General features: G+C 40.6%; 2 protein-coding genes across 4 annotated transcripts in view; both read right to left on the bottom strand.

Annotated features, from left to right (window-relative positions):
* ptpra (protein tyrosine phosphatase receptor type A) overlaps positions 1-8366 on the bottom strand; it is a 40014-nt gene extending 31648 nt beyond the window's left edge. For both annotated transcript variants that reach the window (XM_034239582.1, XM_034239583.1), the window contains exon 1: positions 7950-8366. The gene's annotated coding sequence lies outside the window, so the exon portion shown is untranslated. The remainder of the gene's footprint in view (positions 1-7949) is intronic.
* A 1782-nt stretch (positions 8367-10148) lies between these two features.
* On the bottom strand, positions 10149-24030 carry idh3b (isocitrate dehydrogenase (NAD(+)) 3 non-catalytic subunit beta). 2 transcript variants are annotated; one of them, XM_034239609.1, is made up of 11 exons: positions 23900-24030; positions 21421-21594; positions 20859-20979; positions 20700-20761; positions 20468-20599; positions 15108-15241; positions 14905-15007; positions 14643-14789; positions 14378-14472; positions 13562-13622; positions 10149-10672 (listed from the first exon to the last, which is right to left on the bottom strand). In XM_034239609.1, exons 1-11 carry the CDS (start codon positions 23939-23941, stop codon positions 10595-10597), a joined length of 1149 nt encoding a protein of 382 aa, XP_034095500.1. In that variant the 5' UTR covers positions 23942-24030; the 3' UTR covers positions 10149-10594. The 2 variants fall into 2 exon arrangements, with proteins under 2 accessions (XP_034095500.1, XP_034095499.1); XM_034239608.1 differs by lacking the exon at positions 10149-10672 and adding an exon at positions 11214-12336.
* Between the last annotated feature and the right edge of the window lie 1037 nt (positions 24031-25067).

The raw sequence follows: 25067 nt of genomic DNA, 5'->3' as shown, positions 1-25067 counted from the left end.
ATCAAAAATGACTGGTTTCTTTCTTTTTCATGCCTCGTTTTATTTATGTGTCATTATGCTAACTTTCAGTATCCAAACCTACATTGCTAACTTAAATGACACATTAATAAAGTGTTATTACAAAGTGTTAAGTGTAAAAAGTCGGTACTGAATGCTTTGAAGATTCTTCGATTGTTTGCTTTCCATCATCGAAATGTCCTGATCTACATTGGGATGTTTTTTTGAGCAATAAACTAAACTCTGTAACATTGTCTTTGAAAATATGTATTTCTGATTGCTGGCAGGTGTCCAGTACAATGATATCAGAAGAACAACAATCATATTGAACATGAATGTTTCAGCAGTGCATGACATTAAGGATGTTGGAAGATGGCCCTGTGGGCCATCTAAGCTAATTTAGAGATAGCCCTGAGCCCAAGAGATTGCCCTGAAAAATGCGCGCGGACGAAATGACGCACGAAGGGTTTGGGGGGCCTACCCCTAGAAAATGTAGATGCTGTCCGGTGCATTCTCTAACACTGAATTATAAGATGAACCACCACAATATTATATTGTACAATTTCAATTTTATTCTTCATTTCACTAGTTTGTTTGTTCTTGTTTGTGTTTGCTCGCTTGCATGCCCTGCATAGCTATAAGAAATACTTAAGTTGTTGGTCAAGACACTTTCCATCTGATGAAGGCAAATGCCTTCCCAGATGTAAAAAAGTAGAACACATTACATTCAGTTATAACTGCCAAAACAAACATTATTTACACTGTTATGGCCTCTGTTAAAACTGTAATGTTATTTACTGTAAGTTGGTCGAACGAATGCCTCCTCATCCGGAAGCTGACCGAGCAGACCCCAGCAGCAGTCGAGAGGAGCCGAGCGCATCCGCGAAGCACACAAAATGGCGACGTCAGAGTTCCCGTTAGCCGGCAAATCTAAATCTCTTCGGTCAAAATAATTTCCCTTTAGCGCAATACCGCTTCAGTTGCGCCACTTATGTGACAGACAAGAAGAGTATGTGACAGACAAGAAGAGTCAATTCTAATGTCTAACACGTAATGTGGAGAAAGAGATGTCCTGTATGGGTTGATTGTGCGTTGATCGGTTGGTAATGCCTCGGGGTTCCGGTGGGCATGTCAACAAATGCATAATGCTGCGCTATACTTTGTGGCCTCACCCAGTTGCATAGCGATGCTTATTGTTTAGGTGTCTTTTAATAAGCAGGTAGTCATATCATTAGCTAGAACTAGCTGGATCTGATCGATATGGACATAAACGCGAGTGAAGTCTAATCTGACGGGAGAGAGAGATCAGCTGCTGCTGACGAGTCGACACGCAGCTCTGCATGATCACATGCAGCGGTGAGCGGACAACACACACTTCAGGTTAGAAGATCATACGTAGCTATTTTAATTACCTCTCAAACTACCGTAACTAGTTATAAATATGTTTAGTTTGACTGTCGGGTCACTCATTACTGGATCCACGAGCTGCATGATACTGACATAATAGATTGCCCGATCGGGCAACCAGCAGGTGAAGCTTCATTGCCCGGGCTAAATACTAGATGGCCCCGGGCCATCGGGCAGCCCTCAATGTCGAGCCCTGGTTTCAGGCTGTGAAATCAGGTACGCTAAACTATGTATAACCATAGCGAGAGCATCAAAGCTAATCCCTCATTCTACGTTGACCCTTAACTACCTGGGAAATGAATCCTAATACGTGTTCACCTGAATACAAAATGTGTACAACTGACTTATATAAATAAATACAGACAATTCAGATACTACCAGGTTTTTTTCTCAAGTGTCAATGGTATAACATCCTAAGCTGGGGTATGTCTGGTTTTTAGAGACGCCATGTCACTTTATTGGACATTTCTGGCAAATAATACAAACGGATATTGTACAATACAATACAACTTTATTTATAAAGCACTTTAAACCTCCAGACCAAAGTGCTGTACAGGCAAATAGATAAAACAAAGCATACAAAAAAGTAACACAGCTCAGCTCACACACACCATAAAACAAGTACAAGTAAAAACAAAAAACAATTTAAATGCAAAAAAGCAACACTCTGAAAGATGTTGAAACGCCAAATGTTAAAACGCTAAGGAGAAGAGGTGGGTTTTAAGAAGCGATTTAAAAGCAGGCAGTGTGGAGGCCTGTCTGATCTCCAGGGGCAGAGCGTTCCACAGTTTGGGAGCCGCTACAGAGAAGCAACGGTCCCCTCTGAGCTTTGACCTGGTTTTAGGCACATTCAGGAGCAGTTGGTCCGCTGACCTGAGAGGGCGGTTCGGCGTGTAATGCTGTAGCAGCTCAGCAAGGTATGGTGGGGTCATGCCATTTAGGGATTTAAAAGTAAATAAAAGAATTTTATAAAAAGAAGTAGTAGACATAGATGGTAAATATATATGGCGTAATGTTTACAATAAAACATTGTTTTTCATTGAATTGGTTCTATGAAACCTGATGTACTTGTATGATTCTGTTTTCTTCAAGTTTGTATCTTCTTGGTCGAATGTAAGTCGCTTTGGATAAAAGCTAAATGTAATGTAATTGAAGGAGAAACAAATATGTTACATTGTTTTGCTTTAATGCCGATACACATTTTTATCAAGCTTCCAATGTAATTTTGTGATTATAACCTATTTATCTGATAGAAATGTTTTCCCTAAAGTTTCGTTTTCCAGAGCATTTGAAAAATGTTTCTCAGCATCGCACAACAAAAGTAACAATTGTATATACACGGGGAACAAATGTACACGAATAAGCCATTATATAAAAGGGAATCTAATCTGATAATGTAGTGTAATCTCATATCTAATCATGTAAAGCAACATATTGAACTTCACCACAACCACTGGGCAGAACTCAATGCTTTAATGTGCATTCAAGTGGTGAGCCCGACCGACCATTGAAGAGTTTCTTCTCAGCCTGTGGGCGAATGCAGACCTCATACGAGTGCAATCACACGGTGCTGAAAGGGCTGGGCTGTTCCCATGCCATTTCATTCACACAGTGAAAGGAACACTTATAGGTAGAATATAAAGGAAGTCCAATTACATCTCCATGACAACCAAAGGCCAAGACATTAGATCAATGCAAGGTAGTCATTTAATATGGAGAGTTCCCACTCAAGTCTGTGGATTTCACCGATGGTTTTATATTTACCTGTGACCCGAGGTGAGGTAATGAGTATCTTCTCCGACTGCGCGGACATGAATCAATGAATAGCTCAAAATGAAGACAGATTGCACAAAAGGGGATCTCTCAGGGGAAGAAAATACTTTATCCTGAGAGTCCTTAACAGCCGTTTCCTCGGTTCATAATGTGTCGTTTTATCTAGATCCCAATGTAACCGTACTTCCACTGCAGGAAGCGTTTTTTCTTAAGAATCAACACATCTTATTAATAATTCAAAGAGGATGCCTCCCCTAGGCAAATGGGTGAGCTGGAAAACCAACACACAAACCCTACAAGTCTTGCTGACATGACACCAGCGGCGGTGGTCAAGGGGACTTCAACATTCATGCAGAGAACTATTTCCCTCTGGCTTTCTACAAGGCATCCTGCTTCTCTAGCTGCTGCAGCGCTAGATAATGCTTGCCTGTCTGTCTGTCTCCATTCATGGCATATTAATACTGTTTCTATGTCTTGAGAAGGGAGGGGGCATGGGGCAACAGGAATACTGTGAATGCTTCTCTTCACGGGGAGACTGAAGTAGGCCTAACCCAGGGCCGTGAGGACTCCTGCCCCGAAACAGACCACAGATTATACGTCCCCGGTGCCACATACAACAGCCACAATCCTCTGGACTTCCCTTTCTGAGGGATACTGCTCCCCGCTGCTGTGGTTTGTGTTCCTGTTGGCTTCATTCACGGGCTGGTGAGTTGATGAAAAGACGGAGAGAAGCCGGGGATTACTATTCTGGCTACATCACAGAGGCGAGAGTGACCGCTGTGTCTGTTATTAAGCCTGTAATGATGATTCGGTTCCATCAGGCTGGAGGGATGAAGAAAACTCACTTGTTTCAGAGAGTGAAAGTGGTGAGTCAGTGAAGCCCTGCATCTGCTGCTCCGTTGTGGGGTTTCTCACGGAGCATGCCAGGGGCCTCTCAAGCTTTCCCACATTGGACACAGAGGATGTGGAGGCGCAAAGCATGGCCTGCCCACAGAAGCCACTGTGACCTTGAAGCGTGGTGTGAGGCCAAACGGGCATCTCAAGAGCCACGACAAAACCTGATTCACTTCTGCTTTAAGAAACATTAGCAACAAAACTGAGTTCTACATCCAGCATGCAGATAAGGCTTGCTATCAAACCGGTGGTACTGACCAGAGTGTTTTAGTGTCCTGGTCAAATACCCAGAGATGTATTAATTACACTTTTATTCTGACACTTTTAGACTTTGAGTGCTTAGTAGAACTGCTGGTGTTTATTCCACCTTTAACAATTACAAAGTGTGTCTAATGAAATGTAAACAACTACTAAAGCTTCATTCAAAGGGAGTGTGAATATCCTTAATAGTAGCATAACTAAACTCTAATAAAGCTCTGATTTGGGGCTGCCCGGTAGAAAGGAGATACGTGTAAACTCTGTTGAATGTCACAATAGCTGAGTTATATTAAAGTGTACTTAGTTCTGCTGCTTTCTGTCAAATTACAATTGCTTATTCAATTGATGGAAAAAAGAGTTTAAAAATTATTCTCAGCAATCGTTTATTGTAATGTATATTGTGTATTGAACCATACAGAAAATGCACCAGTAAAAAGGTGATAGCTAAATTGTATTTTAATGCAGTTCAAAATCAAACATATCCTGAGGGCGCTGTTGCAGTCTTTGCAGAGGGCTTTATGTATGTCATTGATATTATTACATATGATGATTACCGATGTATTCATCCGTAAGTAGCAGTTGGCTGATGGGTATTTCATTCCTTTATGTTTGAATAAGCTGTTGGGTAGTGCTGAGATTCGTTCATATAAAATGTCAAACTTATAAAAGTATGAAAAGTAAGCAAAAGGCAGAATATGTGAGTGAAAGCAGCATTATATATTAGGTCGATTAGGTTCATTCCCCTGCCACAGTTTATATCTTTACTTGATTCATTTAGGTCCTGTAACAATGGGAACCCAAAGTCAAGGTTCTCATATCAGAAGTGACCACCCAGTCCCCCCTCTTCCTCTGGAAGATAAGAAGAAGCCCATCCAAGATGAAGAGGCAACTGTCGTGATAACGCGTCTCCAAAATCCTCCACGCCCGTCTTTAGCTGGTGCGTTCAAAGACTCTGTAGGATTGCAACACGCTCTACCCCACAGTGGGGCAAGAAGGACGATGCCAAGGGCAAATCTAAATATTTATAACTTTGCCTCTCAACTGGTTTTGAACGTGACCTGGATTTGACCTCGGCCAATAAGGCACTGTTTTAAAAAGTGCATCAATATTTTTCTCTGGGTGGAAAAACTGATTGAAATACAAAAACATGATGTGATTGAAAGTGTCATTTTGTTCATAACTCCTGCTTGTATTTCAGCCAAAGCCACACATCCATTACTTAGGGCCATTATCCCATATCCTTGTGGCAGAGAAGCCCCCCCCCTCCCACTAAAATAAAATGGCAAGAGCCGTGAGTTTAAAGGACCTGGATCAGATGTGAGCTTCAGATCACAAGAACCTCACATCTAAAACATTTAAAATCCCACCATGTCTTTGAAGCAAACGGAAATTAAATAAAGTATTATGAATATCAATCACAGCCACGGTAAAGCAGAAACATCAATCATCCCACGTCAGGAGGATGTAAAACAAATGTTTACTGAGTAGTTTGAAGGGATTACATAATTACAACTCCGCATCTACTTTGGGAAGAACAAAGCGGGGTGACTGATGATGAAGTCGACAGAATCAGTTGCGATTTTTCTATGAGAGGCGAGTCGTCAAACAGGTTCATTTCCTGCATTGTGAAATAGATGTCATGGAGGCCAAACGACATATAACATGTAGTTGAAATCAGGCTCCATAATCCTCTAAAATGCAGCTGTGTTGATCCTGTTAGGGGCAGAATTACAGTGCTCTTCTACGGGAAAATACGTCGGCCAACAGGTGGAAACAAAAATATATGTCTCTACCGCCCCACCCAAAACGCCAACTCATAATATTGCGTCAGCACTCGGGAAATTGTGAAATTTCAAAAAAACTCCCACCCATCAAAACTATACTTCATTTCAAGCTATTCTTATTTTTAGAAACTAGGCCGATCATGAAAGTGTGGCGTTAGGATCACTCGGGCTCCTCTGCTAAAACACTTTCCAGATCCCAAGACAGAAATAACTCCTTTCTCTTAAAATAGGCTGAAGATATGGACAGAGCGAGCAGGGTGATAACAGCTCTGCCTTTTTTCTTCTCTCAATCCAACTTTTTGGAGCTGTGGCTGTTCGTCAACCAGAGATGGTTCAACAGTATTCTGGGAAACGTGTCCAGGCCTGACAAGCAGAGGTCAAGGCAGGCCTGCTGGTGCACAGAGAGCGGTGGCGTTGAGGTTTCGCAGGAGGTGCAGCTTGAGTTTTGCACTTCGATGGTCCTGAACATGACACGGCCACCTCGCTGAAGTGGAAAAGTGTGTTGTGGAAAGGCACAGAGACGAGGGCTGGTGGATATGTGCTGCAGCTTGGTGAATGGGTCAAAACGTGATGAGTCAAGCTCCAGGCAGACATAGCAAAGCCTTTGTCAGAAACATCAAGCCACGCTCTGCCATGCCTCCTCTAGATGGATGATGCTCTGACACTTCTTCTTTCCAGGTGCAACGTTTTTGTAGTTGATACTTGGCTCAAAAGGGCAGGCAGCTCAGTCCATAGGGACATGGCTTGGGAACCAAGTAGGGAGTGTGGACCGGTACTGGGAGAGATGCCAGTTTGCCTTCTGGACACTGCAGAAGTGCCCTTGAGCAAGCCTACAGATCCTAACACCACTCCCCAAGGTGTATATAAAAGAAATCACCAACCTCTTCATACTAGAATGGGTTAAATGCAGAGTTTTATTTCACTGTGTTCATTTCTGACAGTTAAATGTTGATTCAGCTGCCAAAATGAAGGAGTCAATGAGGAATTCATCCTACTTTATTGACCTAATTGTCATCATTTCCAATGACAACCAAGCCATTAAAATGAAGTTAAAGCTGATGCCCAATAGGTAAAAACTATGTAATAGAAAGAAACCCTACCACAATATTGTAATGGTATGCTCGGTTACACCCAACATGCAGAAGGAGAGGAGAACATTAATCATTACAAACAACTTTGGGAGAGGAGACTCTTCAGAGGGAGAGAGACTCCATGTCAGAGTGCAGCAGAAGAAGAAACACAAAGCAGCCGCTGTGATTTGACAGAGCATACATGTTAATGTTAGGCCGACCTAATTCCTGTTGTGAAGCCCCCCTCCTGCTCCCAAACCCACCAGCCTGCTCCCCACCCTCTCTGGACGTGTAATAACAAAGCGTTGATCAATAAAGTGTACTTTCCAGTGAGGCAGGACAAACCTGGACCCCCTCTTTGTTCCACTGCCAGCGCAAACATCATCCGTGTTGGCTCAAGCCTAGTAACAACCTCTGAGTTCTTCTCTAATGTTGTCGCACTGATCACCAAGCCCCCTTTTCTTGAGAGCCCCCTTCGCCCAAAAAAAAGAAAAAAATCCCTCCCTGCCTCCAAGCTACTTCTGAAATGTTCAAGCGTCACAAAGAGGTTTACAAGTATTAAACACAGCCCTAATCATTACCTAAGCTGCAGGTTTATCTCCACTGTGATACAGGCATCATGTAATGTATCCTGCTGTGAGGCTAAACTCGGGGGACAAAGTGCTTGTTTGTGGGTGACACAATTGTTACAGCTATAGGAAACATGCTGCTACAGCTACATTGTAACAAGTGTGATTCGGGCTTTTTGCAAAACAAGAAAACTCACCACAACTCCTGTAGCGCCCAGAGGAAACCCGAGGAGGGGGTTAAAAAAAAAACAGCAAAGCCAAGTAGGAATGTATCCTTTCTTTCTCTTCCACGTTTTTTTCAACCCCGGCCCCTGTCTCCACACCCCAGGAACCAGAGTGTGAGCGGGGTGGGGGGACCTGGGTGATAGCAGAGCACGATCTGGGACGCACAGCCAACACTTCGCACTCAGTTTATCCGATAAATCCTCCTGGAAAGGACGGCAGCCCCACGAAAAAAGTCCTCGATTCGACCTAACTTCTCGTCCCTGCGGAGTGTTACTTTCTTGGCCTTCCTGGGTGTTGAATCCCACGGTTTATCCGCTGTATCCGGGCGCGTCGGCCGACTATTCTAGTCCGCCATGTTGTGTGTCTGTCTGCATAGGAAGAATGGGAAGCGAGCAGCAAATTCCCAGGCCAGCCCCGTCTCTTCTGCTCCTGATCCCGCAGCCCGCAGCGCCCCCTGCTGGCCGGGCCGGAGCTCACACACTGACACTGCAGAGGGCTAATAAAAAAAAACATTTTTTTGTTTCTTTAAAGGTCACCTATTATACAAAATCCACTTTTTCATGTATTTTATACATAAATATGTGTCCCTCTGTGTAAAGAGATTCTGAAAGTGTCAGGAAAAAAGATTCGCTCACTTTTTGTCCTGATCCATTTATAGATAAACCTGTGAAATGTGTTTTAGGCTTGTGTAACCATTAGCCAATAACCAACCAAGGTAACCCCCCCCCCCCACCTTATCACCTGAATCTCCTCCTAGAGCAACATTGTGTTATTTTTAACCAAATATCTCTCAGAGGGGCGTGGGGAGTGGCTCCTTATTTTCATCTAAAGTAACAGACAGAGAATCAGCACTTTTGAAACAGAGGGTTTTATGGGATGCTACAATGCATGATCTGCATTTGTATATATCTGAGACCTATATATTATGCCTATTATATATTGATGAAAAACAGTATAATAGGGGACCTTTAAATATAAGATTGTCTTTATTGTTTTCTGAATCTGACAGTGGTGGAAGATGTTTTCAGATGCTTTAATTGAGTAAAAGTAACAATACATTATTGTCATAATACACGAATAAGCATGAAATGTAAATACTCATGTAAAGTACAAGTACTTCAAAATTGTACTCAAGTACAGTACTTGAGTAAATGTACTTCTGGAATCTGACACATGTTTATGTTGATGTTCATTAATACAGTATATGTACTACTGGGTGGATGGATAAAGTAGAAAGGGACAGTGACATGACCTGTTTTAAAAGTGGAGTGTGGTCCATAGTAACAATGTGTGACATTTAAAAATAAACGATGACAGCTGAAGGTTTTTATAAAGTTTGTTGCAAACAAAAATTATCAGGTTCAGAAATAAAGACCAAGTTACTCAGAAAAAGGGTTATCAGACAACTGAAAATATAACAGCGCATTAATAAAACATATTGTTGGTTTAATAATTAAAATGAAGTGATACATCTAATATTAATCTTTATGCTTTAGTTATTTATATTGAGCTTGGTATAACATTTAAGCTTTGAAATTAAATACATGTTTTATTATGTAACTAACAGTACCATTTACAGATGTATTCAGTTATATTTTTGTAATTGTTTTATCAAAATTCAATACACTTCGTCAATAGTGAATGGGGCTTGATTTACATACAGGAGAGGTCCTTTACCTTAAAAGCCAATCAAAATAGATCATTTTAATGGGGAAGTTTTACTACCATGACAGACATTTTGTAAGTCCGTAGTACATGTTAATATCTCAATCTTTTATCATATATAACTGAAGACCTTTGGGTATTGGATTGCTTGTTGGACAAAAAAAGCAATATTAAATCCAAACCAATTATTAATTAATCAAACCATGATGAAGAATAATCATTAGTTGCATCTCTAGACTATATATACAAAGTGAAACCCTGTGCAAACATTGTGTTCAGGTTAATCTCCACATAATCCTTTGTTCACAGCTCTGGATCATATTTCAGCCTTCACAAAGCAAGTATTTTTATAAATTCTGCAGTCCACCTGACGTGCATGTTTGGAAACAGAGATATGGCTTGGATATGGGCTCCTCATGTTGCGTGCTAAGTGAGCCACAAGCCACCATGACTAACTTAAACTACATCAGCCTTTTATTGACATTCACGCAAAGATGTTGCACACATGATGTTATATCTCTTTTATTATTCATATCTCATCATAAATGAAGAAGCAATAGAGCTAAAACCTGAAGTAAATAAATAATGTACACCATGTGTTGACCACTGGTTAATGTCCCGACATAAAACCATTAAGAAAAATAGTAGAGCATCTTGCTAGAGAACAGTATATTAAGGATAAGGAACATGATTTGTGCGCGTAAAAGAAAAAAAGTTCATCCCACATTTTGCATTAGATGTCATGGTTAATATGCTACACGCAAAATACAGATTCTTGATGTTATAGCTGCACATTTCACCTGCATTTCACGGTATTTAATATGGAACATGTGGGTTAACTGTTCCTGGAAAAAACTGTGTGCGTAGATCAGCCAAAAGAGGAGTTTAACAGGATGTAAATAAAAAGCCGTGTGTGCGTCTCAGCAGCTGACAGATTTGCCAACACAGCGCTTTACACTGCCATGTTAGCAATGACAGCCCTGGTGAACTCGTCGCTCGAGGCGTAGCCCCCCAGGTCCCCGGTGCGCACCTGTTGCAAACATAAAGACACTTTGTTACTATATGCACAGCTGCAGAAACACATGTCCACATACAGCATCACCGCCTGCCTGTTAGAGAGCCTTTAAAAACGGCACCCAAGAGGACTGCTTTTAGAAATCAGCAGTATCGCCCATGAGATTAATTATTTTCTCATATTTTTATCATTAGCAGCATTAATTGAGGCTAAGAATCTACATATATCAGTCACTTAAATTACATCTTTAAATCAGATGAAGTATTAATGTTCAGAAACAGTTGTCCATGGTCCAACATGCAACCATTCTTATTAATTAGTATTCAACCAGTTATGTCATTAAAGGTCCAAAAGTGTTTTTTATTTAATCACACTTTTAACAAGCTTTAATATGCAGGCATGACATCTCCTTAAAGGATTATTAAACAACATGGACACTTATTTTAATAGACCAAAAATAAAAAAGGACAAGACGACGCTGTTAACACTAGTGGTAGTATACATTATTCAAAAAGTAGAAACATTTGAGTGCACCCAAATTCAAGTAAAGAGTGCAGTGAGTAATACGTTATCTTTTATTGTTTTGAAATCTTGGCACATTTTGACAAAAACATGGACCGCTGGTGAGGTAGAGCAGCGTTTAAATGTCTTACAGCTTGACTGGCATCAACCATCTGATACAAAACTTGTTTATTATGAGACCTTGGAGATAATGTTTAAATAAAACTGAGAACAAAAAAATTAAATTAAGCAAATAATCTTCAGTATATTTTGTTTTATATTTGATTTTGAATTCAGGACTGGCTTTACGGGCACTGTGGCCGTCACACAGAGGTTTTCTTTAGCTATTAAGCTGTACAATTATAACAATACCTCTAATTTTTTAACAATACCTAAACGTTTGTTGACAGTCAATGAAGTAGTACCTGAAAGTACTGTCTTTTTTGTTTAATTGATGTTAACATAGCAATTGTATTATTAATCTTAAGGTAAAACACATGACGGGTTTGGCCTGGCCTAACAGTAACTTACTAAACCAAAATGTAGATGTTAGTTTACAGCAATGCAATGTTAGAACAGAGTTTTATTGAAAACACGAAGACATTTGTGGGTCAGAAATGTTACAGTATAAGTGGGTCATGATGCAGTACGGTTATCATTCTGTATATCAGGTCACAGCGGATATTAGGAGAAAATGTGATAAAACTAAGGTAATTCGGTGGTGAAGTGTGACGAAAATAAAGATTAGTCGATATAATCTGTAGATAAAGGCAGCCGGGTTGACCGTTTCTATCAATGTATGATAGTGGAGAGGTAGGCTGAAATGGCTGACGCAACAAGCACAAGGACAAAACAACTCAGAAGAATGTAAACATGAACATAATTATATAGATATAATGATCCAAATCCATGAGAGGAAGCCTCATGAGTTGCAAACACAGTTTAATCCTCGTACAGTATGATGCTCCTGGTTTTTGTCAAAAACTGAGAGACACTATGTCATGTCAGAGGGGAGGTGAGTCTTTACATGCGTCTACTTCATGTTAAGAACAATGTCCAGATTTAGGGAAGCAGTGTGACGATACATCTTATCGAACAGGTCGGTGACGCAGGTTTTCCGTAACAACACGCACAAAGTCGCTAGTGGTGGCGTAACCGCCAAGGTCTCGGGTCCGGACCTGGGACGTGCAAGTGCGCACAAAAAGACGGACAGACACAGGGTAGTGGGGTAGAAGGAGAGGGAATTAAAGGATAGGGAAGAGGGAGAGGAAGGGCACTTCAGACAACGTGCAGGCAAATTCTGCCTTCAAACGACAAACAATTTCTCACAATCACAATGTTTCCTCAAATATAATGCTAACCCCATTCAAATAACTGCTTTTACAAACTTTTTGAGAAGAACGATGAAGTGAAGTTATTGCTGAAATGCGATTTAGAGCCGATTGACCAAGCGATAAATCGGAGAGACTAAGGTTTACGGATGTTACAGGTTAGAGTCACTGAGGAGCAAGAGCAACAGGCAGTTGCCTGGGAGAGATGAGTTGTTGGTAATTCAGTGCATCAGAAAAGAGCTAAAATAAGATGACATAAATAGATTTTGAAAGTCAGTTAACAAAGGCTCTCTAACATGCTAACTCATAGTTCGCAGGTTATTAAATGGAGTCATATGTGGGTCAAGAACTGCTAAAATTACACTTAAAGTGTTGGTGTTATTTCTGGTATTCGCCAGATTTTTTAGGATTTAGATCTTTTTTTTTTTTAATCCCAGAGGGGAAATTCTGTCCTTTATTTTCTAACTCAAGGACCACTTGGCAGTGCCTAGGAACTAGCACATCCTATCAGTCCACACCATGGATGTATAATAAGAACTGGATACAGCGTCGGAGGCGGGGTCTCCTTCGTTCCTATGAGAGCTGCTCATTGGCGCATGAAGACAAAATGGCCCAACTTTTGAGAGAGCGAAACGTCAGAGAGATTACCCATCATGCCTGGCTGTCAGAGCAGAATAACCCGTATGTGCGCTCACAGAGCATGCACCCCTTAAGCCCCGCCCCCGAGCTCCCACTCTCGGCTCAGTAGAATGAATGGAGACAGAAAATAAATCTAGATTCGGCTTTTAGTGCATTTTACAATTTTAAGGACCGAATTATTCTAATAATTATATTTCATTGTTTATTTTCCTAAGCAGCTTTTTAATAACAGAAATGACAGTTATTGACCCACAAACTGATAAGCAACATCATCTTTAAGAAACACATTCTGAGGGTAAACAAGGTTGTTATCTTCACATTTCTGAAGAAGAAGGACATCTTTTAATTTGCTCTCTCATTCCGTTAATAGTGTTAGTTTTGTCATAGCAGGTGTGTCTCTCTCTCTCACTCACAAGCACGCACACTAACTTACCTTGCCCTGCTTGATGACCCTCTTGACAGCATCTGACACCATATTGGAGTGATATTCCAGGCTGCATTAAAAAAAACAGGGACAAAGAGGGAGGTTTGTTGATGTTCTTGTACACATGTCAACATTCAGACCTAGAGTCACACCTAGGGTAAGCCATTCATTTAGGAATCATTTGAGTAATATTTGTTGACACCATCTTTTAATCCTGACAGCATTAAAAGTGTTGCTGTTGTTACTTTTAAGAAGCCTGTCCAATTATTTATGCATTCAATTATTGGATGGCATTTGTACCGCTTCTCATCACCACTAAAAACTCATAGTTCAGTAACATCACAATAAAAAGTCTGCAATACTAAACTTAAATAATTAAAAAAGTTGGCATAGAATGCTTTGGTAATGTGAAAAAACGCAGGCCTAAAGGAAGGTGCTGGGATTTAGTTAGCTGGATAATTAATCTAGCTAACTTTTGCTTGCTGGTTTTTCTCAAGCTTCTAGAGAGCAGTGCAACCTGACCTGATTAGGCGGAAGCGCTACCCTCTGCCTCACATACGGCTCAGATTGTCGGTGAGTTTAAATGATTTCAACTTTGACCTTGTTTGTCGCTGACCTTTGACGCGCAGCCAATAAGATGACAGCTGTATGTAGGAGCACAAGCTAACAAGGGAGGAAACTACAGAAATTAAACTAGCGGTTTAAGCCAGTTGTGTATCATGAGAAGGCAGCTTAAGGCTTGAATGTGGACCAGGACCGAGGATTAGGAGGTGTGGTGTGAAATGTGTTGTGCTTCTGAAAACACAACATAAACATTTGACTCACTTGAGGTGCCTGAGCATGTTAGCAGCACTGAGCAGCATGGCTGTGGGGTTAGCAATGTTCCTTCCTACAGCCTGTGCAAAGGGGTGGCGCGCACCCTGAAAGAAAACAGACAGACACAAGACGTCTCCATCACCAAGTGAAACAGAAAGGTTGAGTTGAACCAATAGTTAGACTATGTCTAACTACAACAATACCATTTACTGCCATGCATTCTCATTTAACGTATGAATCACATTAAAAAAACAATATGAATTTTTAAACTTACGGTCTCAAACACAGCATACTCTCCACTGTAGCTTTCTCCAGGAACAACTCCCGCTCCACCAACCAGCCCCGCTGCCAGGTTATCAATGATGTTCCCATACAGGTTGGGCATCACCAGCACGTCAAACTGGTACGGGTTCTGCACCAGCTGCAGTACGGTAAGAGACGATGAGAAGTTTAAACAAGAAATTGAAAAGGGACACTTAAACAAGCCAATTATTTAAAGATTAAGTTGGAGGAATTAATTGAGAGGCTGTATGTACCTGCATGCAACAGTTATCAATGATTATGGTCTCAAATTTGATTTTGGGGTACAGCTCTGCAATCTCAGCACAGCACTGCAGAAACAGGCCATCAGCTAGTTTCCTGTAATAAGACATGAGGACAAATCAATTAGATTTTAGGAACAAATAAAGGAATATGATTGTTTTTCTGAAGCAAACAGGGAGCTGTGCTGAACCCTTACATGATGTTGGCCTTGTGAACAGCGGTGACCTTGCTACGTCCCTTCTTGGTGGCGTAATCGAAGGCGAACTTGGCAATGCGCCGAGACTTCACTCTGGTGATGATCTTCAAGCATTCGATCACACCCGGCACACTCTGCAAAGCAAGGAGAGGGTACCCACATTTTAAAACAGCCATTCTTATTCAAGCATTGACACAACAACAGGACCAAATAAAGAAAATACATTAGGCGTTTTCACACCGCAGTACTTTTCCCACAAAGGTTCATCAGTACTTAGTTCATGAGAACTCTTTAGCTCTGATGAACTTAGTACAGATCGCGTTCACACCGGAATAAGTCCCTGGGGGAGGATTAGGCAAATAAAGCCACTGACGTCACTTCTTCTGCTTTGGGTTTACTGGCAGGCCGCAAACAACTTCACGGCGTATACTGCCGCACAAAGTCCCCGGAGTTAGGGACTGGCAGCACCTGACACCTCCTCATCTCCACCGCTCCCATGTTTTCTTTTGTCTCTCTGCGTTTCTGCGCTGGGCTAATGCTAATAATGCTAATGCTAGGATAATAAAATGGCAGCTTCACAAAACGTTTTGGGAGTTTTACGGGGCGTGGTTTGCAATCCACCCAGCCAATCAGACATAGGAACCTTTTTCTCCCACAAAAGTACCTGGGGCCCATTCCAATAGTCCATTTAGCTTAGGAACCTTCCTAACCAAGTGAAATGACCCGGAAGTCCCTCAGTGGCAGCCATGATAAGTGCCGTTCCAATTCTCCAAATGAAAGGAAAGGAGGTTTCAAACTTCCTTTATAACCTCCTTTAGCTTAGGAACCACTGGACCTCCCTAACCGAAAGAAGAGGAGAAAATGCTGCCCCACAATGCATTGCAGCCGCAGCATTTGACGTCACTCAACAGTCGGCCGTTCACGGAAACAACCGATTATGACCGAGAAATTATATCATGAAAGTTACGGTGCTTATTAAGCATTTTAAAACGTATGTGGTAAGTTGCCAAAGTGCTTTTTTCTGAACTTTCATCAGTATTATAATCAAAAAGAGAAATATGAACGTTAGTTTTTACTGTAATGATCAAATAAAGTCAACATCTCACAGTCTTTACTGAGCTGTGTGGAGTTTGTTCAACTTTTAAAAAGATGTTTGAATGGTGATGTACACAGTGATAGATGTTAAGGACTAACGTTTATAATAAATACATTTGTATTGATTTTAAGATATTTTCATAGTTCATACAATCATACGTATTGGGATCATTTGTATTAATGTGGACCGGAGGGAGAGGGTGACGAGCATAAGTTTCACTTTCCTTTTTTATTTCAATTCCAACTTTGGTCATGAAGAATATGTTTCTCTGTTGTCCACGTTCATAAAGCATAAAGCAACAGCATCAGAGCACGGTGCAGAGTCTCTAGATGAGTTTACAGTAGTCCGTGGTTCTTATTGAACATCCATGTTGTAGTCCGCTGTATAGAAAACTGTAGTTTCCATAGTTTCCCCACAGCAGCAGACGCACATTCATGACGTTCGCTGGCGCATCATAAACACGTCGGATAGTGAAAGTGCATTCGGATTCTCTAAAGCACCGCAGTCTCTTCTCCTAAATCCTTTTGAATTCTCCTATCCACTATCCCTTAACCCCGTGACGTTTCACTCAGAGGTCAAGGAATAGGAGATAGGGTTAGAACTTAGGAGCTGATTTTTGGATAATCGGAACGCAACCCAGAACTCTAGCAAGGACGGAAAAGGGGGTAAAAAAGGTTCTCATTAACTAATTTTAGTTCCGGCTCATTTTGGTGTGAACACGACATTTCGGAACTAAAGTGGAAAAGTACTGCGGTGTGAACGCCCCTTTTACATGCATTTTTCACTTGTCCATCTCTTTTCATTTGCACAACAGATTCATTTTGATCTTAATGTACAACATGTAATGGTTTGTTTTTCCAAATGTTTTACTGCAGATAGTTTCTTTAGGCTTAAGGTGTTAAGATCTCTGTAATGATTGCGGAAAAAGGTAGGACCCAAATGCAGACTACAAAAAGGGAAAAGTTCTATAAACAAAAGCGAGCTTTATTTAAAAGCTGAAAAACAAAAACTTGGCATGAATCAAAAACATAGATAGTACAAGGTAGCAAAAAACACACAACACTGACCGTGACCAACATGGAGGGAGACAGGAGAAACAAACAATGAACCGACGAGAAAAGACAAGACTAAATACAGAGAGGGGTAATCACGGGACAAGAAACACCTGGGCAGGGGAGGTAGAAACACAAGGGCAACAGGTGAATACAATAGACAATCAAACACAGGAGGAAAGACACAGGAAGGCAGACAAGAGACAGGGGTTGCGTTCGGATAGTTTAAAAATCAGCTCCTAAGTTCTAACCCTATCTCCTATTCCTTGACCTCTGAGTGAAACGTCACGGGGTTAAGGGATAGTGGATAGGAGAATTCAAAAGGACTTAGGAGAAGAGACTGCGGTACTTTAGAGAATCCGACTGCACTTTCACTATCTGACGTGTTTATGATGCACCAGCGGACGTCATGAATGTGCGTCTGCTGCTGTGGGGAAACTATGGAAACTACAGTTTTCTATACAGCGGACTACAACATGGATGTTTAATAAGAACGAGGGACTCATCTAGAGACTCTGCACCGTGCTCTGATGCTGTTGCTTTATGCTTTATGAACGGGGACAACAGAGAAACATATTCTTCATGACCAAAGTTGGAATTGAAATAAAAAAGGAAAGTGAAACTTATGCTCGTCACCCTCTCCCTCCGGTCCACATTAATACAAATGATCCCAGTATGATTGTATGAACTATGAAAATATCTTAAAATCAAAATGTATTTATTATAAACGTTAGTCCTTAACATCTATCACTGTGTATATCACCATTCAAACATCTTTTAAAAGTTGAACAAACTCCACACAGCTCAGTAAAGACTGTGAGATGTTGACTTTATTTGATAACGTTCATATTTCTCTTTTTGATTATAATACTGATGAACGTTCAAAACAAAGCACTTTGGCAACTTACCACATACGTTTTAAAATGCTTAATAAGCACCGTATCTTTCATGATATCATTTCTCCGTCATAATCGATTGTTTCCGTGACTGTTGAGTGACGTCAAATGCTGCGGCTGCAAGGCAATGTGGGGCAGCATTTTCTCCTCTCCTTTCGGTAAGGGAGGTCCAGTGGTTCCTAAGCTAAAGGAGGTTATAAAGGAAGTTTGAAACCTCCTTTCCTTTCATTCTAGAGAATTCGAACGGCACTTATCATGGCTGCCACTGAGGGACTTCCGGGTCATTTCACTCCGTTAGGAAGGTTCCTAAGCTAAATGGACTATTCGACTGCAGCCAGGGAGAACAGAACCACAAAACAACACCCATAACAAGACATACAAAACTAAAAACGTGACAAAACATCAAGATCGTGACATAAGGTCCATTAAGTGGACAGGGAAAACAAGGTGTGAGTGGTCACACTACTAACAAACTCTTGAAACTGAGTCTGTAGGACAGATAAAAAGTCATTATCTAAAATGACATTAACACTATGCCCCCCCTATGAGTAGGGTTGGGTACCGAGAACCGGAACCGGTTCCAACATTTCGATTCCAACGGCATCATTTAGAAATGTGAATTTCGGTTCCGCTTTTCGATGCCTGAGGAAATGTTTCTCGCCGCTCTCCGTAGCCTACTGTATGACTGCGGCGGGGCGGGAAATGTAGCGTTGTACCTACACTTCCTACAGCGTAACCATGTTCGCCTAGGGCGCCAGATCTGTGGAGGCGCTGCGCTGACAGCTCTGGGAAAAAAAAAAAATGTTTTTTTCGGCCTTGATGTAACAACATTCATAATTAAGTAAATGTAACACCCTTTTCATCCCGGTTACACTTTTCATTTGCCCTGTACGATGGGCGCTGTAAGTGATGAAAATGGGGGATGTTGGCTTATCTGGCGCCCGCAGCTCACAGCCAAAGTGCGAGTGAGCGTGGGAGCGAGCGAGGGAGAAAGGGAGGGCGCACCGGTACCAGCGCTGTTGTTATTAGCATCTGGTGCTAGCTGCTCTAACGGAAGAAGATGTTTCTACAATGATGTGGAGGGAGAGTCCTCTCCAGTCAGACTGAGGCTGATGACTACAGCTCAGTGAGGTAAAGGACTCTGAGTGTTTAGATAGTTCACTTTAGTCTAAGTTATCTCAGTGGGTCTCAAACGTTTTGATCACAATTTATGTAAACACATATTTCCAAGGCACTCCTTTATAATTATTGGGATAAAACAGGTTTGAAATCATTCCAATGTATACTATAGGACAGTAACCAGACATATCGTTTTAAACTGGAGAGATACAAAAATATGCATAAATAAAATAGTAAAATAAGATATGAATGAACAACAAAAATAAAATACGTTACATGTATTTGTTATTGGCTATGGTGGGTTATTGGTTATGTTTACATACTTATTTAATTATTAAAATGTAAACCGATCTTTTTCATATGGGTGTTTAGAGTTGTACTAGTCTCTAGTAATTCTGCTTAAAGTGCACCAGATTGAAGCATTTTACTTTAAAATGTTCAAACATTTCTTCCAGGTATGCCTGAGAAGGCAGATATGCTTGTTTTTCTCAACAAGAACTGTTCTTTAAAAGTTGGACTGTTGCACTGTTGTAGCTTCAGTGGTTCTCAGGTTACAGTTACATAGGGAGGCGTGTGGTGCAGTGGAATGTGCGTTGGTGTTCGGACCAGGGGGTCACAGGTTCAAACCCCACTGCAGTCAGCATGTTGTTGTGTCCCTGGGCAAGACACTTCACCCCAAATTGCTCCTGTGGGGATTGCCCACAGTATTGAGTATGTAAGTCGCTTTGGATAAAAGCGTAACATGTAACATGTAATGTAATAGCAGTGAATATAAACAGACTGATTAATGTGAATATTACTGTAAACTAACCTGTGTAAAAGTTTCTCGAATAAATGTAATTTTGTTGGTGGAAGAAGCATGTATCATTTGTTTACCCTGCCCCTCAAAGAATCGGAATTGAGAACCTTTAAGAACCGGAATCGAAAAGTTTAATCGGAATCAGAATCGTGGAAATTCAAACGATACCCAACCCTACCTATGAGTGAGAATAACTTGAATCAAAGATACTGCCATTTCTGCACCTCTGACAGAGAGTCATATCTGTTGTTATACTTATTTAATGCTTGAGCTGTGCTCAAGGGAAAACTCCCTCACCAAAGACAAAAAAAACAACTTATGACGTAACGTATAACGTATTTTTCATTGAAACCACTGTCTTTCCTGAACTGACAGCAGGGAGGAGGAGTGTTGTTTACCTCGTGCTCCAGGGAGCTGTACTCGCCCTCGGTCTGTTCGCGGATGATGACCAGGTCCAGGTTGTTGTGGCGGGTGCTGTAGCCCGGCAGGCTGTTCACATGCACCACGTTAGCAAACAAGTCCAGCTTACGCCTGGGGAACGGAGAGGGAGGGAGAGATATTTAAAACAAATACAATCAGGAAGGAAACACATAAACACACACAAATGCCTAATTTGATTCGTAGTTTTACCCTCAGTCTCATCTCATATGAAGCCAGCTCCCCTTTGAACTCCATGGGTGTGTGGATCTTTCCTGGAGCAAGAATGTGTGTTAGGTTGATTTCATTCTCTTTCAAATCAACTGATATTTTGTAGCTGAACTATGACAGAAGACAGAAAAGCATAGCTACCTTTCATGGCCACTTTGTTGGTCTTCATGGAGGTTAAAACCTCCTCCAGCTTCTCCTCACTGGCCATGTTCTGCACCTCACTCAGGTGAAACTCCTCAAACTCCACCGGGACATCGCCTGCCTGGGAACAAGTCAGAAAAGAAAATCCACTTCAACATCATTTCCATCAAACTTATAAAGGCAGAATGAGCCTAAACTGAGCAGAGTGGGAAGGAACTGTGTAATTCGGGCTCTTAATAAATAAATAAATAGATAAATGGACGGACAGACGGACAGATAAATAAACATAATATAAATTGTAGTACAATATATACATTTTTAGTTTAGCTTATTATGTACAGATAAACATGTTTATTCTATTTTATTGGACATCTTACTTATGTTTACAACCTTTTAAATCGCAAATTCTTACTTTAATTATATAAATATTTGTATTCTGATTTTATGGCAGCTGTCAAAAAAAAATAATAATGTCCCTGGCATAATTAAAGTATTTTGATTCTGATGTTTGCAAAAACAATCCGCTACTTGTTAGTAACAAATACAATACATTTCATTGTACCCTAAACACGTCCTTGACAGCCGTCATCAGCTCAGGTCCCACTCCATCCCCTGGCAACATGGTGACCTTAAAGGTGGCATCAGCGCGGGCCGGGGGGTTCTCGGGGCCGCAGAGAGCAGCAGACACACTCAGTGGACGAGAGGCCAGCAGCTGCCACTGGGGGCCGCTCAGACCCTGAAGGGGAGAGAAGACACAGTTACTAAAAGGCTGCTATACCATGAAAACAATATGATATTACCCAGACATAAAGTAATAGCTGTCCCTTTAATATCTCCGGTAATAATGATGATTACCAACTTTTTTGAGTTGGTAATCATCAACTCAAAAAAGTTGATGATTACCATCAACTTTTTGAGACCCCTACTTTAATACAAGAATGTTTTTATTTCTTTCGTTTCATTTCCTATAATCCTATCTTGACCCCTTGGATTAATCTTGAGCTATAACATTTTAGTTTATTGCTTTTCCAGAAAATTATATAGATCCCGATATGTACTGATATTGCAATTATAGTTATAATTTGATAAAGGGTTTTAATGACAGCGAACACTGTTAGCCACAAGTGTACCCATCTGATTAGATAACATTGAGGCGGGCAGAGATGGGTGTGACTTTTTTTTGTATCTCTCCAAACATGTTTCTGGAGGATCTTCAATAGGGTTGGGAACCGAAACTCGGTTCCAGATGAGAACCGATAAGAAAATACCGGGTACCCATACAAAATACACAATTTTGGTTCTGCTTAACGGTTCCTAAACGCGGTAGACCCTGTATTCCACCGGGTCCGTCTGCACCGGTGGAATACAGGGTAAGGGCGGACTGGCCATCTGTGTGTTCTGGAGAATCACAGAACGGCCAGTCGTCGGCGGGCCGTTGACGGCCGGCACCGCCCTTATTTTTTTTTAAACGGCATCATGTAAGTTGCGCTGACAGGCCACAGAGGTCCACAGTTGCCCCGCAGCGAGGTTCCCCCCGCCCTCCCGTAGACAATTCACGAGCTCAGTCACTTCATAACACCAAAGATGGATCGCGGTAAACGCTCTAAAGTGAGGCTCTACTACACAAAAAAAAAAAAAGACAAGCTAGTTAATAGCTTGCCACAGGCATAGCTCAGTTCAAATAAAGCACAGGTATTGCATCTATATTTTTTATTTGTAAAACTGTCAGTTAAAGCTTAAAAGAATAAAGATATTTTTGTTATCTAAAACGTTTGACCTCTTTCTTTTACAATTTTGGAATCGAAACGGGGAATCGATAAGAACCGGAATCGATACATTTCAAACGATACCCATCCCTAATCTTCAATGACAGTCAGCCGTTGACCTCTGGGTTAAATGAGAGCTAAAAGGGAATACATCAAATAAACACTTTACATCAGCTGTCATGTTTAAATGAGAACTGATAATCTAGGTGACAAACATCATATGACTCCCACTGACACTGAATTTGGTAAGTGAGAAAAATGGAGATGACTAAAATATTTTAAAAACCACACGCATAATTTACATTATACCATGTGGTCAACAGTCATCAATGTGCTTTTCAAAACAGTTGATGATTCACTATGCAATGGTGTAAAAGCACATTTACACCACTGCACAGTAGCATTTTGAGGGACTTAAGCATTCCCATTTGTTGCTTCTTTGTACTTCTACCCCACTACAAAAATAGGAAGAGGTAAATAGAGCTTAATAGTGTGCTTGTACTCTACTACATTTGTTCATTCCTCTAGTTAATCTGCAGATTTGGATTAATGATATTAATTTGAATCAACACTTGAATAAGACCTTAGTTACACCTGGAGTAAATCCACAAGCTACCTTGAACTATACAAAGTCATTCAAACTAGCTGCACCTTTACTATCTTTGAGAAACACATTAATGCATCAATAATTATTATCAAAACATGATATATATAATTCTGAAATGGGCCAATCTGCATAATGAGTATAATTTGATGCCAATACTTTTGTAGTTGTACTTAAGTAAGATTTTGAATGCAGGACTTTTACTTTTAGAAGGGTGTTCCTGCTCTTTGTTAGTTTTACTTAAGTACAACATCGGAGTACTTCTTCCACCTCTGACACTATGTTCATGGAGGTTACATCTCAGGGTTAACTGGGATAGCCAAGTGACGTTAGCTTCTTTAGCTCACTGTCTCACTAGATACCGTTATAAACAACATGTGGATTTCATTGTTTGACAAGCCCCAGAGATGTATTTTCTTGGTGACCAGCTGACAAAACCAGGTGGAGCCACAAAACCAATTTTATTTTGAAAAGATTAACATTTTAAACGCAGTGTAAATGAAGGCGGCTCATGGTTAGCATCATGAATGACACAAGCCAGTCCGACCCTCTCTTTAACAGCTAAAGAAAACGTATTTCTTGAGTTTAACTTATACAACTTCAAATATTGCCACCGCTTTCCTACCGACTTATATGTAAAATAAGATTGTAAACATCATCTTTGTGCTCACCTTGACCAATGATACCAAGCTTCCTCTCAAGGCGGACGCCATCGTTTCAGTCACGCAGCAACTGAGCTTCTCCTTCGGTGGTGCCGCAATGGTAGAGCTGCAGTCTGCACACGCGTCTGCCTCCAAGTGGACAGAGGAGATATTGCTTCACGACATTTCTGCAGACCAGAAAGCAGTTGAAAACCGGTCGTCAATTGACATGGCTTTCACGCATGGATGTATATATGTAATAGATGTATAATGCTTTCACGGCCTTCAAGCATTAACATATGCTTCAAACTGAGATTAAAACGTGCAGACTTTCACTATTTATCCTATGATACAAAACAATTGATATTGAGCAACCAGTCTTGACAGTAAATTGATTTTAATTTGATTGTTTTGATTACATTAATTAAAAATATTATATTTGTACTTTTCTATATGTTATCTGTTCTTTGATCTGTTCTATATGTTTTGTGTGATAGAGAGCAATGTTGATGGATATATGTGAACCTGCCGAAAACTAGATAGAAATTAGCTATGAGCTCAAATCTGGCATATATCTTCTTTTCTCCTTTAGAGATGATTGTATTTTTATGCATGGTCCTTGTGCAATAAAGACAATAAAAACATATTGACACAGTCATATTACATAGCCAGTCTTGGCCCAAAATCCCCATACAATGTACTAATACATAGAAAACAGCTGAGCTTTGAGAAATGAAAAAAGTATTGAAATACCAACACAAAAAATAAGCTTCAAACCACATGGTGAACAGGAACAAAGTAATCTACATTTACTTAACTACTGTACAATTTTGAGGTATTTGTATACTACTTTTTCTGAGTATTCCCATCTTCACAAAGACACACAGACATACTATTTTAGTTCAAACGCTAGAGGTTGAATTGTACTAGCCCAATCTCATAAATCAGCTATCTCCAACAGGAAAAGCATCATTATACATAAGCCGGAAATGTTGTCTGTAAACCCTGTGCTAATTCAATTATCTTGTTTTCACAGTAATTATGAGTTGTGAGATTTGCAAACTGAATAAGAAGACAGATAGAAATGTTTGTTGAAGAAAAGGTGAATAATTAAGAGATGTGTCCAAAATAGGAAAACCTGACACAGTTATGCAATACAAAAATGTTGCAGAAAATGTAAACAAAACCGTTCCCTTCA

The sequence above is a fragment of the Gymnodraco acuticeps genome, unplaced genomic scaffold (genome assembly GCF_902827175.1).
Source record: "Gymnodraco acuticeps unplaced genomic scaffold, fGymAcu1.1, whole genome shotgun sequence".
NCBI lineage: Eukaryota > Metazoa > Chordata > Actinopteri > Perciformes > Bathydraconidae > Gymnodraco > Gymnodraco acuticeps.
The sequence above is the reverse complement of the archived record's forward strand: the minus strand, read 5'-3'. Positions and strand labels throughout refer to the sequence as shown.

Excerpts from the sequence above, each read along its gene's own strand:
- idh3b (XM_034239608.1), bottom strand. The coding sequence starts at position 23,941 with ATGGCGTCCGCCTTGAGAGGAAGCTTGGTATCATTGGTCAAG. Across the intron at positions 15,008-15,107 it reads GTTCACAAGGCCAACATCAT|GAAACTAGCTGATGGCCTGT; the intron begins GTAAGGGTTCAG and ends GTCTTATTACAG. Across the intron at positions 12,337-13,561 it reads GGGTCATCAAGCAGGGCAAG|GTCCGGACCCGAGACCTTGG; the intron begins GTAAGTTAGTGT and ends TGCACGTCCCAG.